Source organism: Mobula birostris, chromosome 21 (genome assembly GCF_030028105.1).
Source record: "Mobula birostris isolate sMobBir1 chromosome 21, sMobBir1.hap1, whole genome shotgun sequence".
Lineage (NCBI taxonomy): Eukaryota > Metazoa > Chordata > Chondrichthyes > Myliobatiformes > Myliobatidae > Mobula > Mobula birostris.
Window position 1 is genome coordinate 12231890 of NC_092390.1, and position 12713 is coordinate 12244602.

The following is a 12713-nucleotide window of genomic DNA, read 5'->3' on the forward strand; positions in this document are numbered from 1 at the left end:
TTACAAGAAAATTTTAAAAAACAGTAGAATTGACAAGAAAACTATTCATAAACAAGACTGACAAACCAATGTGCAAAAGAAGACAAACTGAGCAAATAAAAAATAATATTGAGAACATGAGTTGTAGAGTTTGTGAAAGTGAGTATACAAGCTGTAGAATCAGTTCAGTGTTGAGACGAGGAAAGTTATCCATGTCAGATCAGGAGCACGATGGTTGTTAGGTAATAATTACGCCTGAACCTGGTGGTATGGGGCCCCCGGTACAAATTCAACTTCAAGTTTATGTTTACTGTCATTCAACCTTACACTTCGATCCTCTAGGGCCAAAGTGCAAAACACAGTACATATAGTCACACACAGGACATGTGTATAGTTAAAGATCCAGCACATAGAGTCACAAGTAATATTAGCACAAGTCCTTGAGAGTCATGGCCTGAAGATTGACAGGTTGCTATAAAGTATGAGGTGCATTTTTATGTAAGACAGTATAATGTTACTGACATTACTACAATAAAACAAGCAGCCATATAAACATGTGAAACAGCAGCAATAAAAGATGAAAAATGACCAGTGCAGGATGAGTGACAGTAGTAAAACTATTTAACAACCTATTATGTTGTTGTGCAACATGCAGAAAGATTGAAATAGAAGTGTGTTTTCTGAAAATGTGCCAACTACTAGCAGATTTTTGGAAGTTTACTTCATCTCACCACTTTGACCTTAGACTGTTATCACACGTCAGACACTGTAGACGCTGGAACGATGAAACAGCCGCCGAAGGGACTCGCAGTATCTGTGGAGGCCAAGTCTGCGGGTACACTTAAAACAGAGGTTGATAGGTTCTTGATTAGTCAGGGTGACAAAGCTTATATGGACTAGGTAGGAGAATGGGGTTGAAAGGGATAATAAATCAGGCATAATCAAATGGCAGAGTAAAGTCAATGGGCCGAATAGCCTAATACTGCTCTCATGTAGTATGCACTTATAGGGCTGGAGATGTTTCAGTCCAAATGAAAGGTCCCAGCTGGAAACGTTAACTGTGCATTTCCCCCCACAGACGCTGAGTGTCTCCAGTGCCTTTGTGTGTTGCTCCAGACTTCCAGCATCCATAGTCTCTCTTGTGTCCTCGTTAACAATGTTCCTTCTCCCCAATCTGCACTAATTCTACACCTTAACAGAAAACACTGTTGTATGATAATTGAATGCAAAGAGAGAACATGACAACAACAAATAAAATAGGGATTAAATGCTTATTTGATTTTAAAACATAAACTGTGCTGTCTTCGGTTTCACTCTGAACTCTGCATTCTCATGTTTTTATCGGGTAGCGGTTTGGGATTATTTTATACTGTTTCCGTCTTTAGTTAAGATTCCAATCAAATAGAATAATCCCTTGAAATAAAAATGGAAAACGTTGGAGTCACCCAGGTCAGGCATCTCCTTTGAGGAGACTTACTTACTTACTGTCAATTATACCGCTGGCATTTAGGGCAGCAATGAAGGTCCTCCATCTCTGCTTGTGTTCAGGGTCCATCGTCATGTCAGTAGCTTCCTCTCCGCTTACACTACTGTCAGCCACACCAGTCCCAGGAGGAGACGCAGAAATACCATCACTCTCAGATGTAGAAGGATTCTTCGTTGCTGTTTCCATAACAATTTTGTTTTACCAGTCAGGGTTTCCAACATTCTCTATTCTTACCTTGGGTTTCCAACATCTGCGGTTCCTTGTTGTTTATAAAATAACTTATTTTGGTTAACCAGGCAGTATTTTTGTTCACAAATTGCTCGTAAAAGGGAATGAGATGCCACTGTAGCCGATTAATGGGTCTGGAAGACGGGGATTGGCTTTCGAGATGATATCATTGCTGCCGCAAGGGCTGGTCCTGAGGTCCCAGCCCACAAACCAATGATATGCAAGTGGTGCAGGGTTCGCAGTGGTAGTCAGCCTCCTAGTCATACCCCTGGGCTTGGCAGGCCTGTCATTCAAGCCCAGCGAGGGCAAGTTACTGCTGCTGGAAGAGGCTGAGTGGTGCTTGGAGAGTCTGGCCCAGTGCAATCCTGAGTTTAGAGAGCCACAAGAGATTCTGCAGGCAATGGAAATCTTGAGCAACACACACAATGTGCTGGAAGAACTCAGCAAGTCAGGAAGCATCTATGGGGGTGGGGAATAAACAGCTGATGTCTCAGGCTGAAACCCTCCCAGGAGTGTATCGAAACAGTCTCTCTGGCCCCACTCGTCCAGGGCTGACCATGAACCCCATCAACCTCGTTCCTTTTGCCTGTGTGTGGCCCAAATCCTTCTAAACCTTACCCATCCACATCCTTATCCAACTGCTTTAAAATGTTATTTTACCTGCCCCAACCACTTCCTCTGGCAGCTCCTTCCGTGCACTGATCACCCTCTGCGTGAAGAAGTTGCCCTTAACACCCCTTTTCCTCCACCACCTCCTTAGGCAGCCACTCCAGATTCCTACATGCCCCCCCCCCTCCACCCCGGGTGAAAAGTTTCACCCTCAGATCCCCTCTCGTTCCTCACTTTAAATCTGCATCCTCTGGTCTTAGACTTGTCTAGTAGGGGAAATGTTTCTTAAGCTCTACCCAGTCTGTACCTTGTGTAAGGTTATATAACTCTGTCAGTTCCTGCACACCTCCTTCATCTGAGGAAAACAACGCCAGCTTAGCCAGACTCTCCTCAGAAATGTAACATTTTACCGCAGGGCACAGAGTGAAGGGACGTCCCTTTAGATCAGAGATGAAGAGGAATTTATTCATCTGGAGGATGGTAAATCCATTGAATTTGTTGCCACAGAGCATGGTGGAGGCCAAGTCATTGGGTGGGAATCAGTTTGAGAAAAATTAGCCATGACTGAATGGTGGAACAGATATGTTGAGTGATTGGCCTGTGGCTGTTCCTATATTTCCTGGTCTTATGGAACCACCTGGCAGCCTCTCCTCTGCACCCTCTCCAGTGCATTCACGTCCTTCCTACAGCATAGGGAGGGACAGGAGAAGCTATGGATATATAGGAGAATCTGGGGCACCAAACAATCTGGAAGAAATCAGCAGGTTGAACAGCACCTGTGGGGAGGAAAAGAATTGTCAATATTTCGGGATGAAACCCTGCATTGGGACCGAGAGTGGAGAGGCCAGATGACCAGAATAAAGAGAAGAAGGGGACTGGGCTGAAGAAGGACTCTGAGGTGATTGGACTGAAGAGAGGTTTAATGTGACAGACAGGTGGGCAGATGCCGCTCGAACCACTGAGTTTTCCCTGCAGAGTGTTTGTTGCTGAAAAAAACACAGGCTGTTCTCCCAGGAGCAAAGAAAGTCAATGGGAGATTGTACAAAATCAAAAGGGAAGGTGAGAGGAAACCATGTTTGTGGCCAAATACCCAGTGACCACAAGAAACAGATTAAGGTAGTGAAAGAGACAGATGAAGGTGAGGAAGCTTGTCTAATGTGGCAGGTCATGAGGACATTACACAGTAAGCCACTGCGAATTTGGAATCTGCTGCCTGGAAAAATGGTGAAAGCAGATTATCAAATAACCTTCCCCTTCAAAAGGGAATTGGAAGGGGAGATTTGCAAGTAGTAAGAGAAGAGACTAATTGGATAACTTCTTCAAAGGGCCAACAAAGGTATCCAGACACCTTTTCTGTCATAAGATTCTGTGCTTCATGGGGTGATAATTTGCTTTCAGTGTCACAAGATGGCCAGATAGTATTTCACAACCAAGTAAACTTGCTGATTGTTGGGAGTAGAGTGGGGAGTGGTCTTAAATCAGCCTGAAGTGGGCAAGGTCTTTCTCATAGTCCAGGGCAAGAGTTTAACTGCTAAAATGTTTGTGGGGTGGGAGGAGAATCATTGGACCAAATGGTACATCCCCCTTCCTTTCCCGTCCTTTCTTTTTCCTTTCTCCTCTTCCTTCCTCCTTTCCCATTCTCAATGCCTTACTCTATTCCCCCACCCCCCGTTCTGCACAAAGCTCGTCCGCGGACACAGCAGCCTCGAATACCCCGCCCTAACTCTGTCTCTCCCACTTTGCCTCTGTCCCCGACAGACAGCATCGAGGATGAGTTTGAGCCCTCCACCGTGTGTCACCGACCTGAAGGACTCGAACAGCTTCAAGGACAAACAAAGTTCACCAAGAAGGAGCTGCAGGTCCTCTACCGAGGTTTCAAAACCGTAAGTTGCCAGTGGGGTTGTAAGGAGGTTACCAGCTCAGCTAGCCTTCTCTAGAGGAGAGGGGAAGAGGACAAACATTGGCTCTGCTGTGTTATTGGTAAGGTCACATAGTCCAGTTCTCATCAGGAGTTAACTGCACCATATTCTGCATAACCAGGTGGGACCTCTGCTCTTTGTGATTCTTATAACTGACGGGTGAGGAATTGGAAGAGTGGGTTAGTATTTTGCAGATGACACAAAGGTTGGTGATTTAGTGTATAAGGTTGTCGCAGATTATAACAAGAAATGGACAGGATCCAGAGCTGAGCTGAGAAGTGGCAGACGGGGTTCAATACAGGAAAGTGTGACGTGATTCACGCAGGAAAGTCAAACTTGACCGGTTAATGGCAGGATTCTTAGCAATGTGGAGGAACAGAGTGATCTTGAGGTCTAAGTCTAGACATCACTCAAAGTTGCTGTGCAAGTTAATAAAGTGGTTATGAAGGTGTATAGCGTGTCGGCCTCCATCAGTTGGGGGTTTAAGTTCAAAAGCCATGAAGTAATGTTGCAGCTTAGTAAAACTCTGGTTAGGGCACTCTTAAAATATTGTGTTGTTCTGATCATCTCATCATAGGAAGGATGTGGAAGCTTTAGAGAAGGTGGAGAGGAGGTTCACCTGGATTAGAGAACGTGTCCTATGAGGAAATGTTGAGCAAGCCAGGGCTTTTCTCTTTGGAGAGAAGGAGGATGGGAGGTGACTAGGCAGAGGTGTACAAGATGGCAAGAGGCAGAGATCGAGTGGACAGCCAGAGACTTTTTCCCATGTCGGAAAAGGCTAATATGAGGGGGCATAATTTTAAGGTGATTGGAGGAAGGTATAGGGAGGATATCAGAGGTGGACTTTTCACACAGGAGGTAGTAGGTGCATGAAATGCTTTGCCAGGGGTGGTGGAAGAAGTACGAAAGATACATTAGAGACATTCAAGATACTTTTAGATAGGCAGATGGATAACAGAAAATGGAGGGCTATGTGGGAGGAAAGGGTCAGATTGACCTTACAACGTTGCAAACTGAAGGGCCTGTGCTGTTTTGTAGTGTTCGATGTTCTATAATGAGTATGCATTGCACCATTCAGCAAGCCCAGTTTTACAGACTAGATGAATTTCAGACCTTGTGAGTCTGGAAATGTTGTTAACCTGACATAAAATCTCTGAACTCTGAAGGGGCAGTTAACAGCTCCTCATTTGGAAGTCCAAACTCAAGACTTGTGCTAATGATGACAGGAAGGTGAGGGTGAAATTAAACCGGGTGAAGAAAAGGACCCAATGTGCTTGACGGGAGTTGAGCCTCTTGGTGTCCCAAACGTATGTAGAAGAGGTTCTTGTGATCTGTCCATTCCAAAGAGGGGTGCTCTGGCCCCTCCAGCCAGTGTTGCCATTCTTCCACGGCCTCTCTTGACAGCTAGTAGTTCTCGGTTCCCAACATCGTAGTTACACTTGCCGGGATCAAGCGACGGGTTATGGAAGGCACAGGGGCGCAGCGGGTTATCTGCAGAAGAGCACTGGGAGAGTACAGCTCCAATGCTGACACCTGATGCATCCACCTCAAGGATGAATGGACAGGATGAGATGGGTCTGGGTGTGCAGCACCGGGACAGTGGTGAAGTGTCGTTTTAGTGCTGAGAATGCTCGGTCTGCTTCACATGTCCAAAGGAATGCTGCAGATGTCTTCTGGGTGAGTGCATTTATGGGGGCCGTGATGGAACTGAAATTTCCGATGAAGCTGCAATAAAAGTTTGCAAACCCCATGAAGCACTGCACTTGTTTGACCATAGATAGCTTGGACCACTCTGTGACTGCCCGAACTTTACACAGGTCCATTTGGAAGGGGTGAGGATATATTCAGACGTATGTCAGGCTACTGCTCAGTCTTTAAAACAATCATTCCTACAGGTCTTAACAATAAGTTCCAGAACCTGGAAGTCCCTCTGCAACCGGATCCTTAACTTCCTCACCGGAAGACCAGTCTGTGTGGATCAGAAATAACAACTCTGCCTCGCTGATAATCAACACCACTGCACCTCAAGGATGTGTGCTCAGCCCACTGCTCTACTCTCTCCACACCCATGACTGTGTGGCCAGTGTAACACTCACTTAGCAAGGGGGAGACAGCCTCTGGCCTGGCCAAGCTTGAGAAATCTTGTTTGGGTGGACACTGCGTGATGTGTTCCCCTGTTACAAATCAGTACCATGAAATAACAAACAGTACACAATATACAATTAAACGACTGAGCTTTATAACTCTTAATTTGACTATATAGGTTAGTAAAGAAACAAAACAAAAAATGGGCCCATGCTCATGAAACAGTCTAATGTGCAACGTTGGAGCTAAAGGTTTTCCCGTCTGTTCGTTCTCTATTGATTTTCTCCATTGACTCCTGACCCCATTCCAAATCCACTCCATCCTGCAGACTACAGCTTCCCCATTCTGGTATCTTCTCTCCATAGAACCATAGAATCATAGAAACTACAGCACAGAAACAGGCCTTTTGGCCCTTCTTGGCTGTGCCGAACCATTTTCTGCCTAGTCCCACTGACCTGCACACGGATCATATCCCTCCATACACCTCCCATCCATGTATCTGTCCAATTTATTCTTAAATGTTAAAAAAGAACCCGCATTTACCACCTCGTCTGGCAGCTCATTCCATACTCCCACCACTCTTTGTGTGAAGAAGCCCCCCCTAATGTTCCCTTTAAACTTTTCCCCCCTCACCCTTAACCCATGTCCTCTGGTTTTTTTCTCCCCTTGCCTCAGTGGAAAAAGCCTGCTTGCATTCACTCTATCTATACCCATCATAATTTTATATACCTCTATCAAATCTCCCCTCATTCTTCTACGCTCCAGGGAATAAAGTCCTAACCTATTCAACCTTTCTCTGTAACTGAGTTTCTCAAGTCCCGGCAACATCCTTGTAAACCTTCTCTGCACTCTTTCAACCTTATTTATATCCTTCCTGTAATCTGGTGACCAAAACTGAACACAATACTCCAGATTTGGCCTCACCAATGCCTTATACAACCTCATCATAACATTCCAGCTCTTATACTCAATACTTCGATTAATAAAGGCCAATGTACCAAAAGCTCTCTTTATGACCCTATCTACCTGTGACGACACTTTCAGGGAATTTTGTATCTGTATTCCCAGATCCCTCTGTTCCACTGCACTCCTCAGTGCCTTACCATTAACCCTGTATGTTCTACGTTGGTTTGTCCTTCCAACGTGCAATACCTCACACTTGTCAGTATTAAACTCCATCTGCCATTTTTTAGCCCATTTTTCCAGATGGTCCAAGTCCCTCTGCAGGCTCTGAAAACCTTCCTCACTGTCTACTACACCTCCAATCTTTGTATCATCAGCAAACTTGCTGATCCAATTTACCACATTATCATCCAGATCATTGATATAGATGACAAATAACAATGGACCCAGCACTGATCCCTGTGGCACACCACTAGTCACAGGCCTCCACTCAGAGAAGCAATTCTCTACCACCACTCTCTGGCTTCTTCCATCGAGCCAATGTCTAATCCAATTTACCACCTCTCCATGTATACCTAGCGACTGAATTTTCCTAACTAACCTCCCATGCGGGACCTTGTCAAAGGCCTTACTGAAGTCCATGTAGACAATATTCACTGCCTTCCCTTCATCCACTTTCCTGGTAGCCTCCTCGAAAAACTCCAACAGATTGGTCAAACATGACCTACCACGCACAAAGCCATGTTGACTCTCCCTAATAAGCCCCTGTCTATCCAAATGCTTGTAGATTCTGTCTCTTAGTACTCCCTCCAATAACTTACCTACCACTGACGTTAAACTCACCGGCCTATAATTTCCCGGATTACTTTTCGATCCTTTTTTAAACAACGGAACAACATGAGCCACTCTCCAATCCTCCAGCACTTCACCCGTAGACAGCCACATTTTAAATATTTCTGCCAGGGCCCCCGCAATTTCAACACTAGTCTCCTTCAAGGTCCGAGGGAACACCCTGTCAGGTCCCGGGGATTTATCCACTTTAATTTTCCTCAAGACAGCAAGCACCTCCTCCTTTTCAATCTGTACAGTTTCCATGGTCTCACTACTTGATTCCCTCAATTCCATAGATTTCATGCCAGCTTCCTTAGTAAATACAGACGCAAAAAACCTATTTAAGATCTCCCCCATTTCCTTTGGTTCCGCACAAAGCCGACCACTCTGATCTTCAAGAGGACCAATTTTATCCCTTACAATCCTTTTGCTCTTAATATACTTGTAAAAGCTCTTTGGATTATCCTTCACTTTGACTGCCAAGGCAACCTCATGTCTTCTTTTAGCCCTCCTGATTTCTTTCTTAAGTATTTTCTTGCACTTCTTATACTCCTCAAGCACTTGATTTACCCCCTGTTTCCTATACATTTCATACAACTCCCTCTTCTTCTTTATCAGAGTTGCAATATCCCTTGAGAACCAAGGTTCCTTATTCCTATTCAATTTGCCTTTAATCCTGACAGGAACATACAAACTCTGCACTCTCAAAATTTCCCCTTTGAAGGCTTCCCACCTACCAATCACATCTTTGCCGGAGAACAACCTGTCCCAATCCACGCTTTTTAGATCCTTTCTCATTTCTTCAAATTTGGCCTCCTTCCAGTTCAGAACCTTAACCCTAGGACCAGATCTATCCTTGTCCATGATCAAATTGAAACTAATTGTGTTATGATCAGTGGAACCAAAGTGCTCCCCGACACAGACTTCTGTCACTTGCCCTAATTCGTTACCTAACAGGAGATCCAATATTGCATCCCCTCTAGTTGGTCCCTCTATATATTGATTTAGAAAACTTTCCTGAACACATTTTACAAACTCTAAACTATCTAGACCCCTAACAGTATGGGAGTCCCAATCAATGTATGGAAAATTAAAATTCCCTACCACCACAACTTTATGTTTCCTGCAGTTGCCTGCTATCTCTCTGCAGATTTGCTCTTCCAAGTCTCGTTGACTATTGGGTGGTCTGTAATACAATCCCACTAATGTGGCCATACCTTTCCTGTTTCTCAGCTCCACCCATAAGGACTCAGTAGACAAGCCCTCCAATCTGTCCTGCCTGAGCACTGCTGTAATATTTTCCCTAATAAGCAATGCTACTCCCCCACCTTTCATTCCTCTGCCTCGATCACATCTGAAACATCGGAACCCTGGAATATTAAGCTGACAGTCCTGCCCCTCCTGTAGCCAAGTTTCACTAATTGCTACAACATCATAATTCCACGTGCCAATCCACGCCCTCAACTCATCCGCCTTCCCCGCAATACTCCTAGCATTGAAATATATACACCTCAGAAGATTTTTACCACCACTCACAACCTTTCTATCAGCGGATTTGCTTAAACTTTCAACATCATTTATTTTCACCCCAGCCACACTGTCAGCTCTGGCACTCTGGTTCCCATCCCCCTGCAAATCTAGTTTAAAGCCTCCCCAACAGCACAAACAAACCTCCCTGAAAGGATATTGGTCCCCCTGAGGTTCAAGTGTAACCCGTCTCTCTTGTACAGGTCCCACCTGCCCCAGAAGAGGTCCCAATGATCCTGAAATCTGAAACCCTGCCCCCTACACCAGTTCCTCAGCCACTTGTTCCTCCTCCAGAGCATCCTATTCCTACCCTCACTGGCACCTAGCACAGGTAGCAATCCTGAGATTACCACCCTTGAGGTCCTGCTTTTCAACTTCCTACCAAGCTCTCTATACTCACTGTCCAGGACCTCTTCACTCTTCCTTGCTATGTCATTGGTACCGATGTGCACCATGACATCTGGCTGGTCACCCTCCCACTTCAGAATGTCATGCAATCGACCAGAGCTTCAGAATGTCATGCAATCGATCAGACTCCATCTCTCTCCATCTTCTGCCGAACAAAAGACCGTGAACCCTTCACTCGGGCACACAAGAAAGAAAAACATCTCCCCTCATTGGCCAGCGTACATTCTAAAGCCCCTGTTATCCCTACTCATAACCCAAACATTGCGCTACAGAGAAACCATTACATTAGCATGAAACATTACAGCGCGTTACACGAGCAACAGCTCAGAAGCCTCCTATAAATTTGCCAACAACTCAACTATTGTTGGCAGAATTTCAGAAGGTGTACAGGAGAGAGATAGATCAGCTGGTTGAGTGGTGTTACAGCAACAATCTTGCACTCAACCTCAGTATGACGAAAGAATTGATTGTGGACTTCAGAAAGGTAAGACGAGGGAGCACACACTGTCCTCAGGGAGGGATCAGGAGTGGAGAGAGTGAGCAATTTCAAGTTCCGGGGTGTCAACATCTCTGAGGATCTGTCCTGGACCCAACATATCGATGCAGCTACAAAAAAGGCACAACAGCAGCTATATTTCTTTAGGAGCTTGAGGGTCACCAAAGACACTCAACAATTTCTACAGATGGACCGTGGCGAGCATTCCAACTGGCTGCATCACCATCGGGTATGGTGGAGGCTACCGCACAGGATCGAAATAAGCTGCAGCGAGTTGTAAACTCAGCCAGCTCCATCATGGGCGCTGGCCTTCCCAGCATCCGGAACATCGACAAGGAGCGATGCCTCAAAAAGGCAGCATCCTTCATTAAGGACTCCCGTTACCCAGGACATGCCCTCTTCTGATTGCCATTATTAGGAAGGAGGTACAGAAGCCTGAAGTCACACACTCAATGATTCAGGAACAGCTTCTTCCCCTCTGCCATCCGATTTCTGAATGGACATTGAACCCATGAACGCTACCTCACTACTTTTTTTCACTATTTATTTAATTTAAATTATGTATATATAAAATCACAATTTTTGTTATGTATTGCTGCCACATAACAACAAATTTCGTGACCTGTGCCGGAGACATTAAACCTGATGCTGATTCTGGTTCTGAAAGTGACACCTGTTCCTTGTGGAATGCACTTCTCTAGTTTGGTGTAAAGGTTATTCCCGAGGAGCCGTCTCAGAGCCCTCCAGACATGCTGGCAGAGAGCGGGGATAGATCAAAATGTTGTTCATTTACATGAAAACAAACTGATTCCGCACGTAACTGAGCACATCATTGACCAGAGCTTGAAAAGGATCAGTAGCGTTGGCCGGACCAAAGGACAAGATGAGGTACTTATACTGGCCACTGGAGGTGTTGAAGGCCATCCAGGTCTTTGGCGTCAATATTTTCTCTCAGTTGCTGAGCTAGAACTGGCTATTTTTGAGCCAGAGAGATACCCATGAGATTCTCACTTGCCCCGGAGTCAATAAATGCCTGAAGCCCATGGGTCCAAGACCCCCACAACAATGAAGGCTGGAGCATTACACAACGAAGGGGAGACGCTTGCAGGGAGAACTGACCCATCAAGAGTCCCCTTCCTGCTGACAGGCATCCTCTCTTACTGGGCTCCTGTGACACAAAGCCTGGAAGCGTCCTGGATAGTCACAACAGAAGCAGGAGCATGTCCTCCTGCGCCAATCTCATTCCTCCTGAGATAGGTGCATGTGCCTCACCAGCATAGGCTCCTCCAATGCGTGATGCAGGAGAGGCCGAAGACAGACGGCGATCAAAAGAGTAGGCGGGTCGGGGCAGTCTTTCTTTGCACCACTCAGTTGCCCGGTTGTCATTTCGAATGGCCGGATTAATCAGGCAGTCCAAACTGACCTGCTCACCACCCACTACAATGTCGTGCCAGACCCCGCACTCAGCCCCCACTGGACGGCAGTGACGAGGGGTCTCTCGTTCCTCCCCTTCTCCACCACAAGCATGCAGGCGTCGGTGGGCAGCCTCCTGATCCTGCACAGAAGATAAAAAAAACTCTCTTGAACTCAACAATCAATTGTCGAAACGACTGGGTTGCCGGGGGAAACCTTGTTCCCACAGAGTGTTGAACAGGCTACACAGGGATCCATCTAAGAGATTTATCATGTATGCCAGTTAAACGCATCATCGCTGAACCAATCAGGCTAGGCTCAGAAAGTCAGCTCACATTGGTTAATAAATTTCCCGTGGTTATCGGGGTCACCAGCGTATCCACCTGGTGGAGGAATTCAGCCGAACCAGTTACAGGAGTCGGGGCATCTGTGGCCAAAGTTACTGAGGCTGTTGAAAAGGAAGATCTTGGAGATGCTGGGAGTGGCACTGAAAGGCTGCAGAATTGCATTTGGCGAGAGCAGTAATCACTGCCACCTGATTGCGGCTGTCTTGCGGTGAGTTGCTGTGCCCTCGCTGCGAGGACTGACACCTGTTCTTCCAGCTGGAACTGAGCTTACCGCTCTGAAAGTAGCTGTCGCACTGCGTGAGACACACCAGCCAACCCAGCTCCTACTGATTTTAGTCTCTCCTCCGTGAACTTCGGCTTGGACTGTGTTTGCCATTCTGTTACAGTAACCTTGCCCAATGCAGCTTCAACTGACTGTAACTCCTCTTGTATCTGGCCAATGACTATCAGGGCCAAGATCAGCTGCTCTTCCTCTGCAGGGT

The 12713-nt window shown here is 46.0% G+C and overlaps 1 protein-coding gene across 4 annotated transcripts in view; it reads left to right on the forward strand.

Moving 5' to 3' along the window:
- LOC140185588 (A-type potassium channel modulatory protein KCNIP2-like) overlaps positions 1–12713 on the forward strand; it is a 133074-nt gene that overhangs the window by 101781 nt on the left and 18580 nt on the right. For all 4 annotated transcript variants that reach the window (XM_072238949.1, XM_072238948.1, XM_072238951.1 and 1 more), the window contains exon 2: positions 4061–4185. In XM_072238949.1, coding sequence (XP_072095050.1) covers positions 4061–4185 — 125 coding nt within the window. The remainder of the gene's footprint in view (positions 1–4060; positions 4186–12713) is intronic.